At 38.8% G+C, this 27,773-nt stretch overlaps 1 protein-coding gene across 3 annotated transcripts in view; it reads left to right on the top strand.

The window, feature by feature from the left end:
* KCNK2 (potassium two pore domain channel subfamily K member 2) overlaps positions 1–4,713 on the top strand; it is a 228,312-nt gene extending 223,599 nt beyond the window's left edge. For 2 of the 3 annotated variants that reach the window (XM_032644171.1, XM_032644181.1), the window contains one exon: positions 2,496–4,713. In XM_032644171.1, the coding sequence (XP_032500062.1) occupies positions 2,496–2,813 (318 nt within the window). In that variant the 3' untranslated portion in view covers positions 2,814–4,713. The remainder of the gene's footprint in view (positions 1–2,495) is intronic. The other variant, XM_032644163.1, reaches the window with a different exon arrangement.
* Positions 4,714–27,773: the final 23,060 nt, after the last annotated feature.

Genomic DNA, 27,773 nt, shown 5'->3' with positions numbered 1-27,773 from the left:
TGTATTGTTCAAGACCATATTAATCAGGTTTTCTCTTTGTGTTTCTGCACTATCTTTAAGCAGGCTGCAATTTTCCGTCTTTTAAATTGAAACTGGTAGAGAAACAACTGAATCTCTTAACTGTTTATGTTAAAATATTATTGTTAAAACTTTCTTGATAGTATTTACTTATTAATTCAATGCAATTCATCATGTTTCTACTCAGTGCCTTCTCTATTCCAGACACTAGATGTTTTATATACACCAATGAATGTAGTATAGACTCCGAACTCAAGAATGCTTAGTCTAATCAAAAAGACAGCTAGGTATGTAGAAAAAGAATATCAACAGTTGGAGGGTTTATTTATAAGTGCATTTGGAGTGATTCAGCATTTTTTACCACTGACTGATACTGCCTATACTTTTCTAACCAGAGAGTCCCCCCAAAGCAGAATTAAAAATTCAATAATTGCTTTTAGAGCTAAGTACAGTCATACACGGTCCCTTATGGGAACGGTAAGAATCTTCAGGCTGAATCACTATAAATTTAGCACTTCTCTCCCTGCAAGTTCCCTTTAAGTTGCCTCAGTGATTAAGGAATGCTTGATCTTGCCAGTTACGCATGCCACAAAGTTCTCATTTTTCTAGTTTGCTTTTTTCAGAACCAGACCCAGAAAACAAGCAATTATTTCTTGCTAGGTCAATACAAGTGGGAAATAAAAGACCTTTATAAAATAAAAGTAGATCATCAAATGTGTGCACGTATGTGATTATGGATGGATGAGGAAGAGTTGGTCTGCCATGTGCCACCTTCTAAGGATATTTGAACAGTTTTCGTACACACACATACACACAAACATATCTATGACCATCCGAGTGCACGTATACATCATGTTGAAGTAGACGTACATACATATGCTCTCTTATAAATCAGATTTTCAGTATAAATATTTAGAACCCAACTTTGATCAAGCTGCTATAACAAAATACCACACACTGGGGATCTTATAAACAGCATTGATTTCTCACAGTTCTAGAGATTCAAGATCACAGTGCCAACATGACGGAGTGAGGACTCTTCCTGGTTTGTAGAGAGCCTTCTTACTGTGTCCTCACATGGTGGAAGGGGTGAGGGATCTCTCCGGAACCTCTTTTGTAAGAGTGCTGATCTCATTCATGAAGGCTTCGCTTCATGACTTAAGCACCTCTCTAAGGCCCCACCTCCTAATATAATCACCCTTGCAGTTAGCATTTCAACATATGAATTTCCAGGAGACACCAACGTTCAGACTATAGCAGAAACCATCAGTTTCTGATCACATCAAAATTTTAAACAAAAAGCGACAGAGGTAAAATAAAACAAAACAAAGCAGTAGTTATTTGCTTGCCAGGTAAAAAGGAGCCCATTTCACTTAAAAATTGAGTTCTGTGGAGCTCCCTAATCCAAGAGCAGAAGTGCTAGCAATAGGGAACGGGGGAGTTGTTCCACGTTAGGAGATTATTCTAAGAGAGATCCTAGATTATTAAATTCTAGTTGGTTAAGAAAAAGATTATAAAGTTTCCCATGGGATGGGTCATTATTCTGTTTTAGGTCATTAAAAGTGCAGATATAATTTTAAAGAGGTCAAAGAAAACACGCACATGCTTAGCACTCGGCAATGTCTTTTTCTTCAACCTCAAACAAAGGCCACAATGATAACTATGCAGGGATAGGCTCTTGCAGTTGAAGTGTATTACCCAGCCATCCTGCTAGGTGTGTGCCGTGGAGATGCCTGTTCCACAGCTGAGGAAATGGCAGCTCAGACAGGTTAACTTCACTAATTCCACAAACATTCATTGAGAAACTATTCCTTGGACTTAATCATTCTCCAAATGGGCCTCAAAATGAACTTGCCAGGCCTTGTTTATTTGCTTTCCCTGGAATCAGAAACAAAGTATTTTATTGCTTATTTAGTAAATAGAGGATTCCTAACTGACCAGTGTGGGGCTGGAGTCAAAGTTCTTGCACACACCATTTCTGCTCTCTAAAATCTCTGTTTATATCCTGAGCAAACAGCATCGCTGCTATGAGAACCAACCAGGTCACCTGGGTTCACACTCCAGGCTCTTTTACTCTGTCTTGCTGCTTCTCCTATGTCTTATTGCCTTCTCTACATTCAAATACTTCTCTAAATTACAGATTAAAAAAGAAACAGAGCTTTAAAAAGTGAGAGATTGCCTTTTTGATCAGAAGTTTCAATGACAGGATTTGTTTCCCAAAACAAGGGCATCTAGTACCTCTGATATATTTTGGTTAATAGAGTTTAAGCTCACAGATTCATTTATAGAGTCATATCTATATAAAATGGAAGCTTCTTCCTCACAACTTGCCTAAGTACCTCAATTGTAAGACCTCTCATATTACAAAAGTCTACAATGTTCTTTTCAAAACCCCCAAATACAGTGATCAGAAGGTAAAGCACACAAAACATTGACTGTGTTGGTGTCTCTGTCATTTCTCTGCGTGCATGTTCCAGGTGGGAGAGTTCAGAGCCCATGCTGCTGAGTGGACAGCCAACGTCACGGCCGAATTCAAGGAAACCAGGAGGCGGCTGAGTGTGGAGATTTACGACAAGTTCCAGCGTGCCACCTCCATAAAGCGGAAGCTCTCCGCAGAACTGGCTGGAAACCACAACCAGGAGCTGACTCCCTGTAGGAGGACCCTGTCGGTGAACCACCTCGCCAGCGAGAGGGATGTCTTGCCTCCCTTACTGAAAACTGAAAGTATCTATTTGAACGGATTGACGCCACACTGTGCAGGCGAGGAAATTGCTGTTATTGAGAACATTAAATAGCCCTCTCTTTGAAGAGCCCTAGGCATAGCCATAGGTGAGGACTTCTATATGCTCTTTTTGACTGTTGTTGGTAGCGTTTTTTAAATTGTGCATGAGATCCAAAAAGGAAAAAAAAAAAAAAAAAATAGATACACCTATCATGGTCATCTACCATCAAGAGAATTTGAATTCTGAGCCAGCACTATCTTTTCGATGATTCTTGTTGAATGGTCCACTTTCTTTGACCAGTGGAATAAAACAAGCAATGTCTGATGCCTTTTTGTGCCCAGACTGTTTTCCTCTCTCTTTTCCAAATGTGCCAAAAGGCCTCAGAATGAATTATAATTGTTTCCGGTAATAATGTAGCTTTGAGGGATCAGTCCTTAACTTTTCAGGGTCTACCTAACTGAGCCTAGATTATGGACCACTTATGGATGACAACATTTCTTTTTGTAAATGGCAAGAAATTCTTATGCAGCCTTTTACCTAAGACATTTTCTGTCAGTGCCTTATCTTACGAAGAAACAGAACCTCTCTAGCTAATGTGTGGTTTCTCCTTCCCCGCCCCACCCCTAGGCTCAACTCCGCAGTCCTTTACCCCACAACTCCTGTTTGAATACCATACCTTGCTGGAAACAGTGTGTAAAATGACCGGAGTGATGATGCCCGAAGAAGGAATAGATGCCAAATTAGATGGACATTGAAGCAACACTCAGAAACCCTAGCGTTAAAGGCACTGCAGAGAAATGAGGTGCAAAGACGGCCCCTCTGAGTATTTATTTGACTCAGGTACCAATGGTACATATATACAGTGTAATGATTACCAGGCCAGTAAAACTGACTGCTCTCAATCAGTCCCTTTTTTCCTGGCAGTATTTAAAATTTATCATTTTTGACTAACGATATATACATCTTCTAACGGTGGAAGAAGGAAAGCCATATATATATATATATATATATACACATAAATGATCTGACAAAACTATGAAAATGGATATTCTTGAAGGCAAATTTAGACAGTTGGTGTGAATTGCCATTTGGATGAAAAGAAGATAGTAAAACAATGTGTTACAAGCATTTGCTAATAAACATTGTACTGCCAGCATCTATTCGCTTTTTGATGTATGAAAAGCTCATATGATTTTCTTTCCTTGGGTAACTTTTGCCAGATGAGGGGAGGGAAGGTAGGAGGCAGAGTTGGGCACAGTCCTAACCTTCTGTGGGTGTACCTCTGGAGTTGTGGCTGAGTGTGAGAGCAGAGTTGAAACTGGGATCACTGTGATTTTGCACATGGAAAAATGCAGATTGCAGGCATAATTCATCTCTGACATTAGAGCAAAAGCTGTTATAGCACAATTTAAATCTTGAGAGTTTTTTTTTTTAAAGATAGAAAAGGCTGTTAATCCTCTTTAGTTTAATTTTATATCTTGCAACTCTTTGGATGTTTTCAAGATTCAGAAGAAATTCAGTAAAGGCACCTAGTAGATTGCTACTCTTTCTTTTATTTTCATACACAGATCTGCTGTACATTGTAAATATAATTTGTAAAATGCAGAAAGAAAATGATTTCCCTAAATATAATTGCAAAACATTACTTTTATTCTTGGGGGTCAGGGGTGTATCTGAATAAGTGGCATTCAGATTAGGGTCTTAAAAAATAAACCCAGGATCTTAAAAAAAAAAAACAATAGATGCTTATTTTCCAAAGTTTAAATTTAAGCTAGAAATGTAAATATTCAGTTAACTTGTTGAAGGTACTTTTATAAACTTAAAAAATTCTAACCAAAATTTTAGAAAGGCTCTTCTTTTAGAAGGAAAGCTACACCCACTTCCTCAATAACTGTTCTGAAAGTTCATATGGTGGAATGCACCATGTATAAACTGTGAATTGTATTGACAAATAAAGTTTGTAATTAAAGTCGGCATTTTCTGAGTCTCCTGCTTGCTGCTGAGGATTTAGATCTGATTCTGGCTGTGCAGAACTCCACTTTTCATGCTGAGTTTTTGTGGCTCCTTTGTTCACAGTAGTCAAGAAATATTTTTGATGCAGTATTACTACCCTTGTTAAATACATGCAGATGTTCTTCTTGGCGGCTGTTAATCAAAAGTAAAACCCTGATATTTCACTTTTAAAATATGATATTTTAAAGAGCATATAAATTCAAGACGGTTTCTATTAAATTATATTATATCAATATCTTAAATCATTGTTAGGCCTTGTCTTGACACTGAAGTAATTGGAATGCCGAACATGGGCACCTGAATGTTTTTTGTAGGAAAAGTCAAATATCCTGGCAGTGTTGAAGTCTACAACTAATCTTCTAAACCTCATACCCCAAATATTTGGACTACATACCTTGTCAGTGTCTTACATAAATTTATTCATTCATTCCCAGGCACCTTGATACTCAGTAGTAAATATCCTAAAACTGATCCCCAGCATTATCCTTAAGATTGGGGAAAATCTAAGGCGACGTGTGTGTATTATATCAATTTTATTTTTTCAAGTTTCATTTTGTTTACTTCTTGTGGAGAGAATATTAACAAAGGTTTTGACATAGTTTATGAGTTTATTTTTTCAATGGACCAGTTTAAGAATGAGTAGTTTTGCCCTGAAGGATATTTGGGAAAATAAAAAGTACCAAACCCAGCAAGGATCAGGAACCTGTCTGATCTGGAATCTTAGACATGGGTTCTAGACAAGGCTTTCTATCCACCTTACAACTAGTAAATTTAAAATGACTGTTTTGGAGTTCTATTAATTTATTACATAAATCTATGTACTTTGCTGCCATAGTTCATGTGACACTGCCTTTTTTTTCAATAATATTTCACTCTTGCAATACAGGAAAAAGTGAAACTTCCAAAGCCAAGAAGGAATTGAATAATTTGTCTTGGCCGTCAAAAAAAATGAGAGAAGGGTGTAAGGCTTGGTCTTTTTCTCAAATTCTAAGGAACATATGACATAAAAGGAGGACTAAATCCCACCTCACTTTGTATAAAACAATCTGTAGAATTCATTGATTCTGAAGGCCAGAAGTTCAGACTAAGAGAAATTTTACATTGAACACCAGAAAAAAATAGACATTCTGAAGACTTGAGATAGCTATTTATGCCTAGGACTATTTTTGTTTTCCTTTAAAGAAAAATGTTTGCTGTTCTAGTAAAATCATAACTTATTTGTGGTTTGCATTCCTTATCAAAGTGTGAGTATAAATTTGCTTTTGTGTAAAGTAAAAGCTGTCTATTTGAATACTCGTAACTGCATTAAAATTAATATATGATTTTTGCTTCAGCATGACTTTGCTTAAATGTTCTTTTCCAGAGAAACTTGCTGGTCTTGCACATGCTCATCTGTTGGTTCTGAGGTGGTATGGAGTAACCTGGTTACTTTTGGTAGAAACTTTTGGCAGTAACTTACTGTGGCTATCTTAATAAGGGGGAATCTTCATAACTCCACGGGCCTCCTTCATCCCACCCCACCTCAAAGGATTATACAGCTTTTGTTTCACACATGGTACTTCCCCTCCCAGATCTCAGCTACCCCTTCCTAAAAGGCAGGGATTCGTTCCAATAACCAGGACTTTTGACTCTGCTCTTTTGTTTGACTCAACACCATTTGTTCACTAAGCCCCAGTTTTTACTATTTCTAATATTCATAAAAACATTTGTTATTTTCCTAGGATTAGCATTATAAAATATGTTCACTGTGTTATGCTCGTCTCAGTTTACAGCTATTTTGTTTTCTTTTTATCTGTCATTCTTTTCCAAAGTACTTCTGTACATTCACCAAAGACTCACTGCCTGGTCTTTATTGTTTTTCTTTTGCCCTCTCAGATTGGATTTCTCTCTGAGCTCCATCTTCATCTAGCTAACTCCAGTTGGATATCTCCATTTCTCAAAGGCACCTCAGCATAACTAAGACTCTCATTGTCTTTCCCCAGACCTGGGCCTCCTTAGGTGTCACTTATTTCAGCAAATGGCATCACCGTCCATTTGGTTGGGCAAGTCATCTTTGATGTCATCGTCTCTCCTTCCCCCATACCCACCTATCACCAAGACATATTGACTTGCACCCTGAATGTGTCTTGAGTTTATACAAAGCCATAACCTTTATCCAAGCCACCGCCATAGCTCCCCCTTCTATTAACTGCTTTTGTTTCATTCTCTGCTCCAGATGAAAGAGTGGTCTTTTTCATATGCAAATCTGATTGTGTTACTGCCCAGTTCAAATCCACTAATTGTCCTTCATTTCTTTAGGAATAAGACCAGAATCCTTCAAATGGGCCTTCTTTTAGCCTCCCTTATACCATCCTCTCTGAGCTCATATTGTATCACTCTCTACCTCTCTGTATCCCAGCCCCAGTGGATCTGTCTTTTTCCATGAAGTTATGCCTGGAATGCTTGCTCTCTTTTTCCTCCTCAACTTTTTTTCACCTAACAAAATCCTCCTCATTCTTCGTAACTCAGCTTAAGTATCACTTTCTCTGATAAGCTTTCCCTGACTCCAATTCAGGTAACTTTATAATACACTCTATAAAACCCTGTTTATTTCCCTGTTTATGATTAGATTCATCACTATTCCTCTTGATTATCTCTTTCCCACTAGAATCTAACTCATTTGTTTTCGCTCACTAAAGTACTTTTATTTCCAAATACTAGCAAAGTACATATAGTAGGTGCTCAAAAAATACATGATGAATAACTGAATGGAGATAAAAACAAGGACTTAACTATTGTAACCATCTGAAGTATTGTAACCATCTGAAGTATAAATATCCCACATTTTCTCAGCTCTGCAAACATTTGTCCTCTTCTACTGGCTTAGTAGTAAATGGGACACAAATATTTCTCATATTAACTGACAGGCTGGTACTAGTTACTCACTGTATATAAAAAAATCAAAACCAATTCTTCAACTAAGGAGACTTGCAGTTTGTCATTATACACTCTTGTTCTAAACAAGGGTTTCATTATTTTCACTTTCAAATTTTGGCTTCCAATAGATACTATCAAAGGCTTTTCAATTATAATTTAATCCTGAAAATCTGTTTAGAAATTAAGTGTAAATCATATTTGCTAATACTAGGAAATGGGTGCCTTTTATTAGTAGAAAGCTAAATGCACATTATCCTTGCCAAATAAAATTCAGCTTTTTCATGCTTAAATTTATAAGCAGTCTGGGAAGAAATCCATTATTGGGTACATCTTGAACTGTATCCAACTGAGAGTATTAGTCACTTACATGGTATAATTTTGAAATCAACTCATAGAGTAAACATTAGTTTTTATCCCATTGATGCCTGACTTTCGTAGATGGTATCTCTTTCTACACTATACAATTAAGAAAGAGTAGTGTGTAGACAATTTTTATCATACTACCTATTTTGTTTAAAAAACATTTTAGACTTTTAAATGTTATTGATATTAGACTATGTTTTCGGAGTTTTATTAAAAATTCTAAACGAGCATTAGTAAGTGGTAATATCTGGTGCAGATTCAAATTTTATCATTACCCAAGTATTTTAGAGATGGAAAGATAGCATCAGATACTATTAGGATATCTATCTAACCCATTTTGTTTCTCAGGTGCAACAATTAAGAGTTTATGCATGCACTGAGAAAGTTTAATATGGCCACGGTCTAGATATATGCAAACCGATTAGCCAAGTGTATGAACCTCTTCAGTGATTACTTTGTATGTGCAAAGAAAATATTACTCTGTTCATGGTTTACCAAGTCAGCATTTTTCAAGGGCTTTTAATGTGCCAATCACTAGAAACACTAAGCCAATTAAATGTCTGCTTTCTAGGAGATGGCAGGGCATGGACATGCAGCACAGATGGAGGGAATGTCTCGGCGCAGAGACAGGCTCTTGCCTGTTCGTGGTCCTGGAAGGCTGAGGCAGAAGGGAAGGGAGAAGGGCTAGCAGTGGAGAGTTACTGAGTCAGAGTGGAGAAAAGTATCTCCGTTGAGGCCCCAGTAAGGAGGCCTCTGAATAAGAGGTGCCTGAACCTGAGAGATTACAGTGCTTACAGTGCTATGGGAAGGGCAGCTTCCAAGACACCTGCCAGACAAAACCATGGAACTGCCTATGCTGGGGGCTGAAAGAGCACACATAGCATTTTGGCCTGGAGCCAGACTCCTCAGAAAGAACTGTGATCCCTTTAGGAGTATTTTGCATTTGGCAGTAGGAAAGTCATTTCAAACCTTAAAATAGGGAGTGTTGTGAATAGATGTGTACTTCTAGAACAATCACTCTGGCAAAGGTGTGGAATAGATGCTGAGGGGAATAAGAGATGAGAAGTATGGCAGGAAGTCCCTGAGAGAGAGATTTGGGTCTGAACCACAGGAGGGCACTGGGTAGATGTGGGCTAGGAGGAAGCGGGGGGAAGGTTTTGAATTCAAGGCACCTGCTGGGTCACCGAAATGAAAACCCTCCATGGGCAGTTAGAATACTCAAATGAGTTCAGGTCAGGGACCCTGGGAAGAGAAATGAATGTGGGAATCACTGATGTTAGAAGTCTGCACGTTGAAAATGAGAAGTTGATGTCACCACAGTCAATATTGATAAATAAAATTCCCCTTCTAAATATTAACCCAGTTTTAAATGTTACGTAGATTAGGTGTATTTCGATGCAAGTCAGAACAATCCTCTCATATGAGTTAAATAAGAATATCTGAGAATATTTTCAACCTAAATGTTAATCAAGCATTACTTGTGGGCTGGTATTCTAGTAATTACTGTGTACATTTTCTTTGTGGTAAACAATTTTTATCAGCAAAGCATATATATATATATATATATTTATTTATTTATTTATATAAATATATATTTTAGCCTCCATTTATTTTAGCCCTGCTTAATTTGGTTCTGTTAATTTTAACGTATGTTCCCGGGACATCTTCTCTTCTTGGAAAGGAGAAGTATAACTAAGTTGTCCATTAAAATAGAAAAACAGAAACGAAAATATACATGACAACTCTAGTGGACACCGTTGCTATTAGGGGCCAGTGGCCCCATCCCCAGCTGCTCTGAGTTTTGGATGATCCAGTTCACAGCCACCCGCTTCTCTAGAAAGCAACCCTATGCAGATTAGAAGACACCTCAACCTTTGGCAGCTCCAGCCCTTCCCCAATACGGGTGACCCACAGCCAGTAACTGACATGGGGATAACAAAACACAGACATCTTAGCCCTAGGTGGCACTGAACTCTGTGCTGCAACTTACGCTCCAGAGCTCTCTGTGGAGCCAGGCTGAGGCCAGATTCCAGCTGAGACCACATCCTTGCTTAGCACCTCCCTTCATTCTCTCCCATTTTCCTCACTCCCTTTCTCCTGAGTGCAAGTCTCCAAATATCACGTGCACCCAAATCCTTGCCTCAGGTTCTTTTTTGAAGACAACTATAGAAGTTACATATTGGAGTAGAAGGTAAGGGCAGGATGGGGAGAAATAATTTTTTTAATACAGAGATGATAACTCTGAGCACTTATTCCACTTCTACTTTCTAGGCAGCCACATTGAAAAGTGAAACATTTATCAGTAAACCAATGACTTGTTTCCCATTGTCCATGATAAGCAAGTGTATCCACGTCTCATGAAAAAGTCTTTCCAGCACTGAGTTCTAAAAATAGACATTTTATATGGGCCTTCATATAGGTAACACAGAGAGATGCAGGAGAAACAGAACACAATATTCAAACCAAAAAAGTTGTAGTGGTTTCTACGACTGTTCTCATATTGGTTCTAGATATAAGATAATGGAATATCAACAATTTTAGTTTAGCAAAAGCATTTCTTCTGCATGAGTCAAAATTATATGATTCAAGTGCATATCTTTCTGATACCTGTCTTGGTAATATTTTGAATTTCCACAGCAGTGTTTTACAAATTTCAGTGTCTCTAAGAATAACCAGAAAGTTGGATTAAAGGGCAATTTTCTGAGTCCCATCACTAGGGAAGCTTGTAAAGTAGGTCTATAGTGAAGCCCAGAAAATTGCACTCTCATACATATGCTCATTGTTCAGAATTCACACTTTGAGAAACTAATGTAGAAGACTAGGTAGAAATGGTTTCCCAAATTTTTATTTCAGCACAGTTTTTAATAAGCATTGAATAGCAGAAACTTCATGGTGTTATTCTCTGATAATTTGACCAAAATACTGGCATGTGTCATTGTAAATTGAATATGGATTGATAAACTTTATAGATTGAATATGCAGATGAAGGTACAGAATTTCACTGAGAACAATGAAGTCAGCCAAGTTTGACATAGCCCACATGGAGGCTGGCCATAAGATAATCGTCTGTGGAGGTGTGCTCAGGAAAAAGTAATGAATATATTTACAATTCATGTAGGAATTTTTAAAATCTTCCTTATTAATAGTTTATAATTAATAGTGAACTTTTCCCTAGAGCCAGTTTCACCTTCATGTTTTATCACTTTTCTGCATCCCATTTGTAACATTTTTTCAGGATTCTGAAAAGGACAGTTATAAAATAGCAACATAAGACACACAGGGAGACTCGGAGAAGATGGCGGAAGAGTAAGACGCGGAGATCACCTTCCTGCCACAGATACATCAGAAGTACATCTACACGTGGAACAACTCCTACAGAACACCTACTGAACGCTGGCAGAAGACCTCAGACCTCCCAAAAGGCAAGAAACTCCCCACGTACCTGGGTAGGGCAAAAGAAAAGAGAATAAACAGAGACAAAAGAATAGGGACGGGACCTGCACCACTGGGAGGGAGCCGTGAAGGAGGAAAGGTTTCCACACACTAGGAAGCCCCTTCGCAGTCACAGACTGCGGGTGGCGGAGGGGGGAAGCTTCGGAGCCGCGGAGGAAAGCGCAGCCACAGGGGTGCGGGGGGCAAAGCGGAGAGATTCTCAAACAGAGGATCGTTGCCAACTGGCACTCACCAGCCCGAGAGGCTTGTCTGCTTACCCGCCGGGGCGGGCGGGGCTGGGAGCTGAGGCTCAGGCTTCGGAGGACGGAGCGCAGGGAGAGGACTGGGGTTGGCTGCGTAAACACACCCTGAAGGGGGCTAGTGTGCCACGGCTAGCCGGGAGGGAGTCCGGGAAAAAGTCTGGAGCTGCCGAAGAGACAAGAGACTTTTTCTTCCCTCTCTGTTTCCTGGTGCGCGAGGAGAGGGGATTCATAACGCCGCTTAAAGGAGCTTCAGAGACGGGCGCGAGCCGCGGCTATCAGCGCGGACCCCAGAGACGGGCATGAGACACTAAGGCTGCTGCTGCCGCCACCAAGAAGCCTGTGTGCGAGCACAGGTCACTATCCACACCCCACTTCCGGGGAGCCTGTGCAGCCCGCCACTGCCAGGGTCCCGTGATCCAGGGACAGCTTCCCCGGGAGAACGCACGGCGCGCGCCTCAGGCTGGTGCAACGTCCCGCCAGCCTCTGCCGCCGCAGGCCCGCCCCACATCCGTACCCCTCCCTCCCCCGGCCTGAGTGAGCCAGAGCCCCCGAATCAGCTGCTCCTTTAACCGCGTCCTGTCTGAGTGAAGAACAGACGCCCTCAATCGACCTACACCCTCAATCAACCTACACGCAGAGGCAGGGCCTGATCCAAAGCTTAACCCCGGGAGCTGGGCGAACAAAGAAGAGAAAGGCAAATCTCTCCCAGCAGCCTCAGAAGCAGCGGATTAAATCTCCACAATCAACTTGATGTACCCTGCATCTGTGGAATACCTGAGGAGACAACGAGTCATCCCAAATTGAGGAGGTGGACTTTGAGAGCAAGATATATTATTTTTTCCTCTTTTTGTGAGTGTGTATGTGTATGCTTCTGTGTGAGATTTTGTCTGTACAGCTTTGCTTTCACCATTTGTCCTAGGGTTCTGTACGTCCTTTTTTTTTTTTACTTAAAAATTTTTTTCTTAATTTTTATTTTAATAACTTTATTTTATTTTTTCTTACTTTATTTTATCCTATTTCTTTCTTTTTTCTTTCTTTGTTTTTCTCCCTTTTATTCTGAGCCCTGTGGATGAAAGGCTCTTGATGCTCCAGCCAGGGGTCAGGGCTGTGCCTCTGAGGTGGGAGAGCCAAGCTCAGGACACTGGTGCACAAGAGACCTCCCAGCTCCACGTAATATCAAACGGCGAAAATCTCCCAGAGATCTCCATCTCAACACCAAGACACAGCTTCACTCAACGACCAGCAAGCTACAGTGCTGGACAACCTATGCCAAACAACTAGCAAGACAGGAACACAGCCCCATCCATTAGCAGAGAGGCTGCCTAAAATCATAATAAGGCCACAGACACCCCAAAACACACCACCAGACGTGGACCTGCCCACCAGAAAGACAAGATCCAGCCTCATCCACCAGAACACAGGCACTACTACCCTCCACCAGGAAGCCTACACAACCCACAGAACCAACCTTAGCCACTGGGGACAGACACCAAAAACAATGGGAACTGCAAACCTGCAGCCTGTGAAAAGGAGACCCCAAACACAGTAAGATAAGCAAAATGAGAAGACAGAAAAACACACAGCAGATGAAGGAGCAAGGTAAAAAGCCACCAAACCTAACAAATGAAGAGGAAATACGCAGTCTACCTGAAAAATTATTCAGAATACTGATAGTAAAGATGATCAGAAATCTTGGAAATAGAAAAGAGAAAATGCAAGAAACATTTAACAAGGACCTAGAAGAACTAAACAGGAAACAAGCAATGATGAACAACACAATAAATGAAATTAAAAATACTCTAGAAGGGATCAATAGCAGAATAACTGAGGCAGAAGAAGGAATAAGTGACCTGAAAGATAAAATAAAATAGTGGAAATAAGTACTGCAGAGCAGAATAAAGAAAAAAAAATGAAAAGAACTGAGGACAGTCTCAGAGACCTCTAGGACAACATTAAACACACCAACATTCGAATGATAGGGGTCCCAGAAGAAGAAAAGAAAAAGAAAGGGACTGAGAAAATATTTGAATAGCTTATAGATGAAAACTTCCCTATACATAAGGCAAATACTAACAGCCGTAAAGGGGAAATTGACAGTAACACATTCATAGTAGGGGACTTTAACACCCAACTTTCACCAATGGACAGATCATCCAAAATGGAAATAAATAAGGAAACACAAGCTTTAAATGATATATAAAACAAGATGGACTTAAATGATATTTATAGGACATTCCATTCAAAAACAACAGAATACACATTTTTCTCAAGTGCTCATGGAACATTCTCCAGGATAGATCATATCTTGGGTCACAAATCAAGCCTTCGTAAATTTAAGAAAACTGAAATCGTATCAAGTATCTCTTCCAACCACAATGCTCTGAGACTAGATATCAATTACAGGAAAAAAATCTGTAAAAAATACAAACACATGGAGGCTAAACAATACACTACTTAATAACCAAGTGATCACTGAAGAAATCAAAGAGGAAATCAAAAAATACCTAGAAACAAATGACAATGGAGACACAACGACCCAAAACCTATGGGATACAGCAAAAGCAGTTGTAAGAGGAAAGTTTATAGCAGTACAATCCTACCTTAAGAAACAGGAAACATCTGAAATAAACCTAACTTTGCACCTAAAGCAATTAGAGAAAGAAGAACAAAAAACCCCAAAAGTTAGCAGAAGGAAAGAAATCATAAAGATCAGATCAGAAATACTGAAAAAGAAATGAAGGAAATGATAGCAAAGATCAATAAAACTAAAAGCTGGTTCTTTGAGAAGGTAAACAAAATTGACAAACCATTAGCCAGACTCATCAAGAAAAAAAAAGGAGAAGACTCAAATCAATAGAATTAGAAATGAAAAAGGAGAAGTAACAACAGACACTGAAGAAATACAAAGGATCCTGAGAGATTACTACAGGCAACACTATACCAATAAATTGGACGACCTGGAAAAAATGGACAAATTTGTAGAAATGCACAACCTGCCAAGACTGAACCAGGAAGAAATAGAAAATATGAACAGACCAATCACAAGCACTGAAATTGAAACGGTGATTAAAAATCTTCCAACAAACAAAAGCCCAGGACCAGATGGCTTCACAGGTGAATTCTATCAAACATTTAGAGAAGAGCTAACACCTATCCTTCTCAAACTCTCCCAAAATACAGCAGACGGTGGAACACTCCCAAACTCATTCTACAAGGCCACCATCACCTTGATACCAAAACCAGACAAATATGTAACAAAGAACGAAAACTACAGGCCAAAATCACTGATGAACAGAGATGCAAAAATGCTCAACAAAATACTAGCAAACACAATCCAACCGCACATTAAAAGGATCATACAACATGATCAAGTGGGGTTTATTCCAGGAATGAAAGGATTCTTCAATATACACAAATCAATCAATGTGATACACCATATTAACAAACTGAAGGAGAAAAACCATATGATCATCTCAATAGATGCAGAGAAAGCTTTTGACAAAATTCAACACCCATTTATGATAAAAACCCTGCAAAAAGTAGGCATAGAGGGAACTTTCCTCAACATAATAAAGGCCATATATGACAAACCCACAGCCAACATCGTCCTCAATGGTGAAAAACTGAAACCATTTCCACTAAGATCAGGAACAAGACAAGGTTGCCTACTGTCTTCACTATTATTCAACATAGGTTTGGAAGTTTTAGCTCCAGCAATCAGAGAGGAAAAAGAAATAAAAGGAATCCAAATCGGAAAAGACGACGTAAAGCTGTCACTGTTTGCAGATGACATGATAATATACATAGAGAATCCTAAAGATGCGACCAGAAAACTACTAGAGCTAATCAATGAATTTGGTAAAGTAGCAGGATACAAAATTAATGCACAGAAATATCTTGCATTCCTATACACTAATGATGAAAAATCTGAAAGTGAAATTAAGAAAACACTCCCATTTACCATTGCAACAAAAAGAATAAAATATCTAGGAATAAGCCTACCTAAGGAGACAAAAGACCTGTATGCAGAAAATTATAAGACACTGACAAAAGAAATTAAAGATGATAGAAATAGATGGAGAGATATACCATGTTCTTGGATTGGAAGAATCAACAAGGTGAAAATGACTATACTACCCAAAGCAATCTACAGATTCAATGCAATCACTATCAAACTACCACTGGCATTTTTCACAGAACTAGAACAAAAAATTTCACAATTTGTACGGAAACACAAAAGACCCCAAAGAGCCAACGCAATCTTGAGAACGAAAAATGGAGCTGGAGGATTCAGGCTCCCTGGCTTCAGACTATACTACAAAGCTACAGTAATCAAGACAGTATGGTACTGGCACAAAAAAAAGATAGATCAATGGAACAGGATAGAAAGCCCAAAGATAAACCCACACACATATGGTCACCTTATCTTTGATAAAGGAGGCAAGAATATACAGTGGAGAAAAGATAGCCTCTTCAATAAGTGGTGCTGGCAAAACTGGACAGTTACATATAAAAGAATGAAATTAGAACACTCCCTAACACCATACACAAAAATAAACTCAAAATGGATTAAAGGCCTAAATATAAGGCCAGACACTATCAAACACTTAGAGGAAAACATAGGCAGAACGCTCTATGACATAAATCACACCAAGATCCTTTTTGACCCACCTCCTAGAGAAATGGAAATAAAAACAAAAATAAACAAAGGGGACCTAATGAAACTTCAAAGCTTTTGCACAGCAAAGGAAACCATAAACAAGACGGATAGACAACCTCAGAATGGGAGAAAATATTTGCAAATGAAGCAACTGACAAAGGATTAATCCCCCAAATTTACAAGCAGCTCATGCAGCTCAATAACAAAAAAACAAACAACCCAATCCCAAAATAGGCAGAAGACCTAAATTTCTCCAAAGTAGATATACAGATTGCCAACAAACACATGATAGAATGCTCAACAGCATTAACCATTAGAGAAATGCAAATCAAAACTACAATGAGATATCATCTCACACTGGTCAGAAAGGCCATCATCAAAAAATCTACAAACAATAAATGCTGGAGAGGGTGTGGAGAAAAGGGAACCCTCTTGCACTGTTGGTGGGAATGTAAATTGATACAGCCACTATGGAGAACAGTATGGAAGTTCCTTAAAAAACTACAAATAGAACTACCATATGACCCAGCAATCCCACTACTGGGCATATACCCTGAGAAAACCATAATTCAAAAAGAGTCATGTACCAAAATGTTCATTGCAGCTCTATTTACAATAGCCAGGACATGGAAGCAACCTAAGTGTCCATCAAGAGATGAATGGATAAAGAAGATGAGGCACATATATACAATGGAATATTAGTCATAAAAAGAAACGAAATTGAGTTATTTGAATTGAGGTGGATGGACCTAGAGTCTGTCATACAGAGTGAAGTAAGTCAGAAAGAGAAAAACAAATACCGTATGCTAACACACGTATATGGAATCTAAGAAGAAAAAAAAAAAAAGGTCATGAAGAACCTAGGGGTAAGATGGGAATAAATATTACAGACCTACCAGAGAATGGATTTGAGGATATGGGGAGGGGAGAAGGGTAAGCTGTGACAAAATGAGAGAGTGGCATGGACATATATACACTACCAAACGTAAAATAGATAGCTAGTGGGAAGCTGCCGCATAGCACAGGGACATCAGCTCAGTGGTTTGTGACCACCTAGCGGGGTTGTATAGGGAGGGTGGGAGGGAGGGAGACGCAAGAGGGAAGAGATATGGGAACATATGTATATGTATAACTGATTCACTTTTTTATAAAGCAGAAACTAACCCACCATTGTAAAGCAATTATACTCCAATAAAGATGTTAAAAATAAATAAAAATGGGGAAAAAAAAGACAGAATTATCAGATGTGTTCAAGTGATATAGCTGTGGTATAGGTTGGAGAGATTTAAAGTTTTTCTTTTAGCTTCAACAGAGTTTGAAAAAGTGAAGCAAGCTTGGTAAGCCAGTCGTAAAATAGCTAAATTAGTGAAGTTCAACCACGTATTAACTGTGATTGAGGGAGAGAGATTAACAGCTAAATACAACAACTTAGAAAAATAAAACAATATGGCTTCTAATTGATCAGAGTTTCTCAACTTCTCTGCTCTTGATATTTTAGACTGAATGCTTCTTTGTTGTGGGAGCTATTCTGTACATTGTAGGATGTTTGGCAGCATCAGTGGCCTCTGCCCATGAGATACCAGTAGTATCCCCAAAATTTTGACAACCAAAATGTTGTTAGAGAACTGGTTCAGACTGAAAATTTGTTCAAACCAAAGGATTGAAACCAATGAATGAAGGGAGCTAGCCAAGTTGCCTGCAACTCCTTCTGAGTCTACTTGACTCAAGTGCCAAACAGAGAGTTCCCTTGATTAGGTTTAGATTAAGCGGAATTAAAACCATTTTGACGCTGTGGTCTGAAATTCTCACATTGCCCATCCACGGGCAGCCATTATAACCAAGGGAAGTGGTCAGATAAGTGGTAAGCAGTTCCATCTGCTGTGCTTGCCAAAGCCTGCATAAGCTAGGTCTGCATTTTGGAGGTTAGTAGCCTGGGAATAAGCCTTTCTCAAAACGCTTTTCCCCCAAGAGTCATGTAAATCCTCTTTGAACATTTCCTCCACATGTTGTCTAAGGAAGTCCACTGCAGTGGTGTAGACTCCCTTGTAAAGGTCTTACTCTCATCTGAATCCCAGTAGCAATTTCCTTCAGCAAAACAAGGATCTTTGAGTTTCAGTGTAGGAATTAAAAAATGCATTTCCTACTCATGTGTGAATGCTCTCCCCATGGCAGAGCTGAATTTTAAAGGTTTAACATTTGCAGTTTGCTAATTTCTTATGATCAGCTATGGAACATGACCAACGTTACAACAAGGGACTCTAATTTTTGTGCATTATTTTGGCAATGGCTCTTAGCAGAAAGATATCTATTTAATCAGATCCTGATAAACTTCTGCCAATTAAGTGTTGCAATGCCCTCTGCACAGGAAATGCACCAAAGAACAGAGATTTGGAATGCTTTGACTTCTGTGCTCTGCTTAGCCAAGTGCATCTGGGCTTTTCCAAATTTCTCTTCATTGACTGCTCTGAAAATGTTACCTAATTAGGTGGGTCTGATCTCTTGTTAATGTGACTGTGAAGAATCAGGCTCTATGTCAACCTTCCCCAAAATATTTAGTGAAACACTACCCTTCAGGATTTTCAGGGAAAAAAAGAATATTTTGTGGTCAAAAAATTGGGGATACACTGTATAGTATATCCTGTTCCTTACAGATCCACAAATAACATCAGCAAGCTGAAGGCTTTGGGAAATCCTGTAGTAACAAATCAGTATTAATTACCTCCAAATGTAGCTACTTAAAACAGATGTTTATTATCTCACAAAGTTTTAAAAGATCAGGAGCCCTCGAATGACTTAGCTGGGTGGTCTGGCTCAGGGTCTTTTGTGAAGTTGAAGTCAAGCTGTTGGCCAGGGCTGCAGTCATATGAAGGCTTGACTGGGGCAGGGAGATCTATGTCAAAGATGACTCACTCACATGGCTGTTGGCAGAAGGTCTCAGGTCTTTACCATGTATACCTCTCCACAGCACTTCTAAGTGTCCTCCTGACATGGCAGCTTTTCCCACAGAATAAAAAAGAGAGAGCAAGCAGGAAGCCACAGTACTTTTTATGAGCTGGTTTTTGAAATCATACATGGTCACTTCCATTTTTATTCTATAGGTTAGAAGTGAATCACTAAGTCAAGCTAACATGCTAAGAAAAGGGAATTAGGGAGCACTTTGAAGGGAGCATCAAAGAATTCTTTGGTTATTAGCAATATAGGTTATACTGGTTCTCCGTATGTGAAGTACATTCCATCTTGATGCACAATTAAGTATGCCTTTATTACATTACATAAATATGCCTTTATTACATGCTTATATATATGTGGTATATAATATATCTATATGGTATATGGTAATATATACAAATACTTTATTAGCAGAAAATATTTTTCATATGAACAATATTTCTAACAAGAAATGGGTATCAATTGCCCTGTGAGAGTTGGACGACATTAGTACGCGTCTTAAGTGAAAACCCTGACAAATCTATTGTAGATCCAAATAGTAGTATATGTTACAGGTGAATATGTGACAATGGCTTTTGAGAGAAAAAAATCAAGAATGATTAGCCTAATTTTTGTCTGGGTGAATTTGCTTACTTGCAGAGCATACTAATGATGACAATGCAAATGTCCCTAATTGCCAAAGAGTTGTCCTCTATTCCATGGGCACAGTCCAGTGTTCCTCACCAGTCATTTTAAAGATGTTTGCTTGAAATAATTAAGAAATGACGTGAGAGAATGTAGATAGCTCAATAAAAAACCACAAGTTGTAACTGGACTGGATAAGACAGAAACATTAATTTTATGTATTCCTTATGCTTTATTTTAAAGAATCTATAAATTTATCACCCCATATCCTAATGTATCTAATGCACTACATCATACCACAAATTAAAACAGATTGTTCCAAGATCTCACAACTCATCATCCCAGAATCTCAGAACCCCATATTAATGCCATTCTCATTTATTTGAAAACAGATAAAACTAGCTTTTACTGGATGCTGGATGTCACACATTAAGTTCTACAGCAAATATTTTAAAGAATCAGATCTACTGACTCACATAAGTACATAATATCACTTTTGAAATAATACGTACAAGTTTTGAATTGGAATTTAAGATATGTACAAAAAAATTCAAGATATAAAATGGTGTATGCCTCCAGAGTTATAAAGACACTGGCTAGATGTGGTGGAGGTAAGATCTCATTCATCTCAAGGTTCACAGAAGACCTCATGGAAGAACAAGTTTTGACATTAAGAATAAGTGAAAAATCTATGGAGTCTTTTCACTTCTCCCCCTTACCTCTCCCCCCACTTCCATAGGTCATCATGTCAGATTGTTTCTATCCCCTAACAATATGTGTCACAGTTAGGGAACCCCAGGAATCAGATATAGCCCCCAAATAGGGCTAGATATGCAAGACATTTATTTGGGGGGAAATACTTGTGTTAGTTTCCTAGGACTCCCATAATGAAGTATCACAAACTGGGTGGCTTAAAACAACATATTCATTGTCTCACAGTTCTGAAGGCTAGAAGTCTGAAATCAAGGCGTTGGTAAGGCCATGCTTCTTCCAAGGCCTTCAGGGGAGAACCCTTCCTCATCTCTTCCCGCTTCGGGTAGCCCCAGTGTTTCCTTAGCTTGTGGTATCATAACTCCAATCCCTGCTTCTGTCTTTATGTGACTTTCTTCCCTCTTTGTCTTCCAAATTTTCCTCTTCTTATAAGGACAGCAGTCTTAATGGATTAAGGACCCACCCTAATGACCTCATCCTAACTTGATTATATCTTCAAAGACCCAATTTCAAAATAAGATCATATTTACAGGTACCAGGGGTTAGAACTCCAACATATCTTTTGAGGGGACACAATTCAACCTATAACAACACTTAGGAAATATAAATGGAGAGGGAGCAAGAGTGTTCAAAGAGTGTCTTCTGATTTCAATGTGAGTCTGATACCTATGAAAGGAGGGAGGAAGGACAAATTGGGTAGGAAGAACCTCAAATCACAATACAGTTTTTAAAAAGTTCTGGCCACGCTGATGAGGAATTCCCAAAGTTTGCTATTAAAAAATCCCACCTCAGGCAGAAATGACCTTGTTCTAGTAACCCCACTATATACAGATATTGGCTGGGAATATTTGTAGGAGTAGGAAACCCTGGACCATTGCTACCATTGGAGGAATCCACTTCAGGCAGGAATGGTCTGGTCCTAATATCCCTATTGTCTTCAGCTCCTGGCTGGGAGCAGCCCTACAAAAGCAAAGCCTGGAGTGAACTATGTGGTAGATCCAAAAATGTGTAAACTAGAAGCTGTCAGTCAGCTATACACTGTGCAGCAGGTTTTCTTGAAGTGAGATCCAAATGGGGCACCTCCATGACAGACACAGGTAGTTTACAAACCCTGTGGGGAACTGGGAGAGTGGGAAAGTCGGCAAGAGGACAAGCACCAGTAAAGATATCAAATGGTTCCTTGTTCCTTGGTTTTGTCCAGATCTTCGCTGACTTATTGAATTGAATGTAGTTAATATGGTGACAAGAACTTGTGTTCTCATTCTTAGAAAATCCAGACTCTGCCACTTTTATTTTGACCTGGCCTTAGTCCTGATCCCATATAGACTCTTGTCTTGACATCTATGATCCAAAATGTATTTGTGACGAAGGTAATAATTTGATATGAAGGAAAAAAGTGAGTGAGAAAGTTTTAAAGATAACTGTGGCTAGATCATGGACACCTTAAGACTGTGGTTCTTGGACATTCATTCTGTTTACAAATTGTTATGGAGTATTTATTATGGTTTCAGTGAAAAGGAGTCCTTTTACTACAGGCAAGAAATCATAACTGCTCCTCACTGTGGAAGTGAAAGTACAAATGATGTCTACTCTTTTTTAAAAGAATACTAAATATGAAAGAAAATATAAATATTTTCATTACTTACTGTTTTTTAAAGTACATCTGAGTGAAAATCTCTGTGTGTTATTTGTAGAGTTTTGCTTCCAGTGCCAAAAATCATTTCTCCAGGTAAACATATTCTATTCGATCTCATTGCCCAGTTGCAAGAAAGGAATTGTTTACCTTTCAGATCTTGAGGGAGTAGGTTATTAGATAAGGAAAAAAAAAAAAAAAAACCAACTATACAAGTCAGGACTGACCCAGAGGCAGGAAAGTTTCTGGAATATTCCAGGGATGATGCTGACCATAAGCCAAATATACCAGGAAATCTTCCTTTACCTTTTAAACAAATCTATATGTCTAATGACTCTGAAACTAGACTAGGTGTAATCATGTCAAATGGATTGGTATAATTACAGCATATCCAATTGCATCTATTCGGAAGCAGTATTTCTTTCTTTGATCAATTAAAGTTACTAAGGGGAGACTTTAATTAGTGCCAGCCCTCTGAGAATGAAGAATATGAAGATTAATATAGCCTGGAGTATTAGGGATTTCAGAAGTCTCATTTGCAGAGACTCATTTGCAAGCAGTCTCAAATGTAATCTCAAAAGAGATATAAATATTACCCAGTATTTAAAAATCCTTCTCACTTCTGGGATATTGTCCTGAGGAAGTAAGTTTAGGGAGGAAAATCTATAAATTCAAAGATGTTTTAGAAGTGTTGATTATACAACTAGATTCCCCAGTTATTAGATCATAAGAACTGATGGGGTCACACTGTTAGTAAGAACTTGAAGTTCTTGGGTCTTTTTCTCACCTTCTGGCAAATGCTCTTCCCCCAGGTATTCCTAGGCGTCCCCAGAAGTGTCTCCCATATGCCCACAAACAAAGTCTCCTGGTGAGCATCATTCTTGCTTTGTGTCTCCCCCCAGGCACTGCCTCTCCCATCAGCTGTTACCTCTACTGCTCTTATGAAACACTCCACCTGAGAAATCTGTGACTCTTCCATTGCTTAAGCTCGGCCACTGATGGTGGCAAAGTGAAGAGTATCCCAAAGCAATTTTGCTTCATGACCTCAGTAGTACTCAATTCAATACTGAGAAGTTGAATTTTTTAAAAATTATGTTAGTTTCTACTTACAGCCCTTTACCTCCCATATATAGAAATGAGTCCATGTGGCTGAACTGCGTATGGATTTTGAGTGGCAGCCGCCATGCTGAACTGAAAATCAGTATTCCTTTCTGATCCTGGTGTCTTGTTGCTATGCTAAAATCATCACGCTGTCCCTCTTTTCCAGGTTCCCAACCAGACAGGCTTCTTTTGGGCATGGGATATCAGTTAGCAAGACATGACTAGATCTATCTAAATTTCAACTGAGGCTCAAATTTAAATCTTTGCTACGTTTCCATTATCAAAAAACTAGAAACAAAGTGAATTCTCAGTAGATTATAAAATGAAAAATTCAGTCAAATGTGAATATTATAAATGCTAAATGTTAAAGCATTGCAAATATATGGGGAAATATGGAAATGTATAGACTCTAATGTTAGGTATAAAAAAAGTACTTAGCAATCCCATTTTATATACCCAAAGATTATAGTAATAAGCATATGTGAAAAAACAAGCCATACAAAAGCATATATAGTGCATTGTACATATGTATTATATATAGTACATATATATTATATTTTATTATATTATACTATATTATATATATAAGAAAAATTATGTACTTCTCAAAATTATTGTGTGGAGCAGAGAGAAACATATAGTAACCCACTGACACTTGAACAGTTCACTAAAGTTCAGTAAGATCCTAAGAGAAAGGGAGGGCAGAAAGAAATGGTCTCAGAGCCTGGAAAGTAATTCCGGTCCAGAGAATGGGGGGGCGCAGTGGCCAAGGTGGGAGACCACACTGGGGTATGACCCTGGGGCAGTTGGAATCTTGACTCATGGAAGGAGGGTGCCAGGGGTACATTAGTTCCCTTTTGCTTTTGCTTTGGGTTGACTTGAGCTTCAATATTTGTTTCTTCCTAGAGTGTCATTATGAAGTGTCCAGGGGCTTTATTCAGAAGCTAAAGCAAACTTATAAAACTACATTGATTTTTATGCTTGCTCTGAACTCATTTAAACTCTCAGAGCTTCTCAATTCTTTAACTCTTCTCCCTTAAAACACCTGTATGCTCATATGCTCAGCTGTACAGCATATGGCAATTATGCAATTATATTTAATAAACAACATTAGAGTAAACCACAAAGGTATGACTTAAGTCACAATCTCCAATGAATGTTCAGATAGGAAAAGTAAGAGAAAAATCCCTAAGCGTACTTCTGATTAACTGCAATAACTTATCTTTGTTCACGGATTTTCAGGGTTACAAAACTTCCTAAAATCTTTTCGAAAATTTAGGGAGAAACCTAAAGCTGGTCCAAGGCTGTTGAACGGAAAAGTTGGTAAGCTAAAAATAAGTATAGCAATTACGTGTTAGTGACCCCATCTTCAAGTGAAAGAGATGTGCTTATCAGAATGCCCTGGAGTCAGCCTTAAGATCTGAGTATACTTAGTAGTGACTCCTCAAACCTTGTCTAAGAACAGAGTCAAAAGACTGCTTGCATTTCCTGTGTGTAAGCCATCGATCACTGGGAATAAGAGATATTTCTATTCAAGGTATACAAAGAGGAAAGGAAAAAAAAAGATCTTAGACAATAGTGGTCTACTGATATATATCCTGTGATGGCCTGAGATAGGAATATCTTCTAATCTTCTCATAGAAAACGTATTTTTCTCTACTTGGGAGTTCATATTTCATTTTTATAACACATATATTTTCTTAGGGTGTGGAATTATTGTACCTTGAAGACAGGTACTTTTTTGTTTTGTTTTACTCTGTTTATCTACAATGCACAGTGGCTTAAGCTTTTACATGTGGAAAGTACGTTTGTGGGGGGCAGGGAAGAGAGGGAGGCAGGCAGGTGGAGGAAGTACAGGAGGGAGGGAGGAGCAGACTTTGAAAAATAATGCGGCAGGAGAAGGTTGTGACGCAAGTTTGTAATTCTGTTATACTTAAGAGGATTTGGAAGGGGTCTGCACCATGTTGTCCTCAAGTGCCTGCCAGGTTTAGTATTTTCTCAGAAACTCCAGTTTACAAATGAGCATCAGATTCTACAGGTCAGGTTCCTTGGTAAGCCATACGTGGGTGAAGGCTATCTTGCCTCTCTTCACCCAGGACTACATTCTATCATTAGAATAGCTACCATCATATTCATAACAGCCATGTAATGCTTAAAATATACCAGGAGAACCACATACCAAAGTCAGATCTGTCAGACTCCACAGCAGCTGGTTTTCCCACTATGTAAGCTATATCCTAGGAAGCCCTATTGCCTAGAGTCACAGGGCTGCCGTGGTAAGTTACAGTCTCAGTGGGTGCCAGCAATACTTTTCTTACAAAAATGCCTCAGAGGAACTATCCTGGGGAAACACCCAGCTCCTTTCTGAGCCAAGATTCGTTCTATGTTAGCATACTGTATACTACCTGACGTTGGAGGGTAGCTCTGGCTTTTCCAGATATGTAAGGACCACTCAACACAGATCATGTGGCTATACTGCCACTTTCTAATCCTGCCCTAGGTCAAGGAAGAAGCCCAATTTTCAAGTCAGCCTTGAACTCTAAGATCATCTTTTCTTTTAATCCCAGATCCATCTCATCACCTATCATCAGCTGGGGTACCAGACATAGTAGTAACCAGGATGTGTATCTGGGGAGCAGCAAAGTGTGATCTTCCTCCTGCAAACTCATCATCACCCACAACCCAGCTTCCAACTCACCCCCCAAACAGAAATACACTCTGGCAAATATATTGGAGGCCAGAATAGGTAGACCCTTGAATTTCTGTAAAAAAAAAAAAAAAAAAAAGACTGAGCTTTCTCCTCAAATTAAAAGGCGGTTGAAGTAATATCTAAATTATATAGCAGTTTCTTCTTTGCTCTATTTTTGTCCAAACTCTTTATTTTGTGCAGGTACAAGGCATATCTGTGGTGGCTCGGCAAGCTGACACCTATACAGCTTTTGACTGATGATTGTTTCTGAACACTAAAGAGCTGGGAGAGGCTTCTGACCTAGGAAGTATTTTGACTGCTTGAAGGAGTCAAATATAATAGCAGGTCATCACAATTTTAAGACACAGAATGGAGGCTAGCACATGTTCTGGCCCTTTGCACACAATAAACCAACCCCCAGGCCTTTTAACTGGCCAAAGATAATCTGTTATCTTCTTATGTGGATCTAGTCAAAGACAATTAAGGTAATCATTTCTGAACCAGACTCTGTATGTTATGCTTGACATCTTGGTCTTTAAATTGAATTGAATTAAGGGCCCTTTAGAAAGTTACTATTTCTTTTAATCTAGGAAATCTGTCTAGTGATAGTCTTTGCTGGAATTTGTCACATGGGATATTGGCACAGAAAAAATGGGTACTTAAGTTAAACTTAAGAAGAATGATTCATGGTGGAGTGGAAAGTGTCCTAGTCTTGGTTCTAGTCTTAATCCTGCCACTGCCTATGTGATGACAAGCAAGGTGAGCTTCAGTTTCCCCATCCTGCGAATACAGGGCTGTGATTGACTAATCCCTTTAAGATTAAAATTTCTGATATAATGCCTTCAAGGTCAAGGTGCCTTCTTTTGTAAACTCCTAAGTCATTAAGATCTACCTTTCATGATGAGAATTAGAAATGCAAATGGAAAAGAACCAAAGGCAGACCAATTCAACCATTCAGAGATGAAAAGTAGCATGGACTCCTACCACCCATGGAAGGAATGAGTGCTTAGTTCATCCTGACATCAGAGAACTCAGTTATTTTCATTTCCAACCTTATTTCAGGCCAGCAAGATCCTTCCATTCAAGGCTGTGAGAGAAAAATCCAGGGCACTCCGATCATTAATATTTGGGACAAAAGGTGTCATGACTTTTGTTCTATTTTGAGTGGCATTCCATTCAGTAGAAATTGTAAACATGTTTGACATGTCTTAGTTGTCACTTTCCTATAGAAGAGCTTTAGAAAGCATGCTGGCATGCTGCCAAGTGGGACATTTGTTCCTCTAATTTCCCATACAGTAGCTATTTATCTGTCTCCAAGGCAATTCTAACCATAGTGTCTCAGAAGCAGATTAGAAGTTTAGAGTCAAGAAAGACCACAGGCCCTACTGGACCCAAGTAATCAAATGGTTGTCAGAGAGTAAATATGAGTGAAAACCAAACAGATGGAAGATTTTAACAACTACTGAATAGAGGTGAAGTGACTAGTTACCTCTTAATTATTAAAATATATTTTTTCAAGAGTATACATACTAAGCTACACGTTGTTTAACCTCAATAGTGAGGCATTTGCTTTTCTTACAGTAATTATTACATGAAAGTTGCTTGAATTTTGAAACCCTGCATTTCCAGCAGATACCAGTCTCAGCAATTACACTAAGGAGGGATAACAATTTTGTAG

This window comes from Phocoena sinus, chromosome 1 (genome assembly GCF_008692025.1).
Source record: "Phocoena sinus isolate mPhoSin1 chromosome 1, mPhoSin1.pri, whole genome shotgun sequence".
Taxonomy (NCBI): Eukaryota; Metazoa; Chordata; class Mammalia; order Artiodactyla; family Phocoenidae; genus Phocoena; species Phocoena sinus.
Note: the sequence above shows the minus strand (reverse complement) of the source record. Positions and strands in the feature narration are given on the sequence as shown.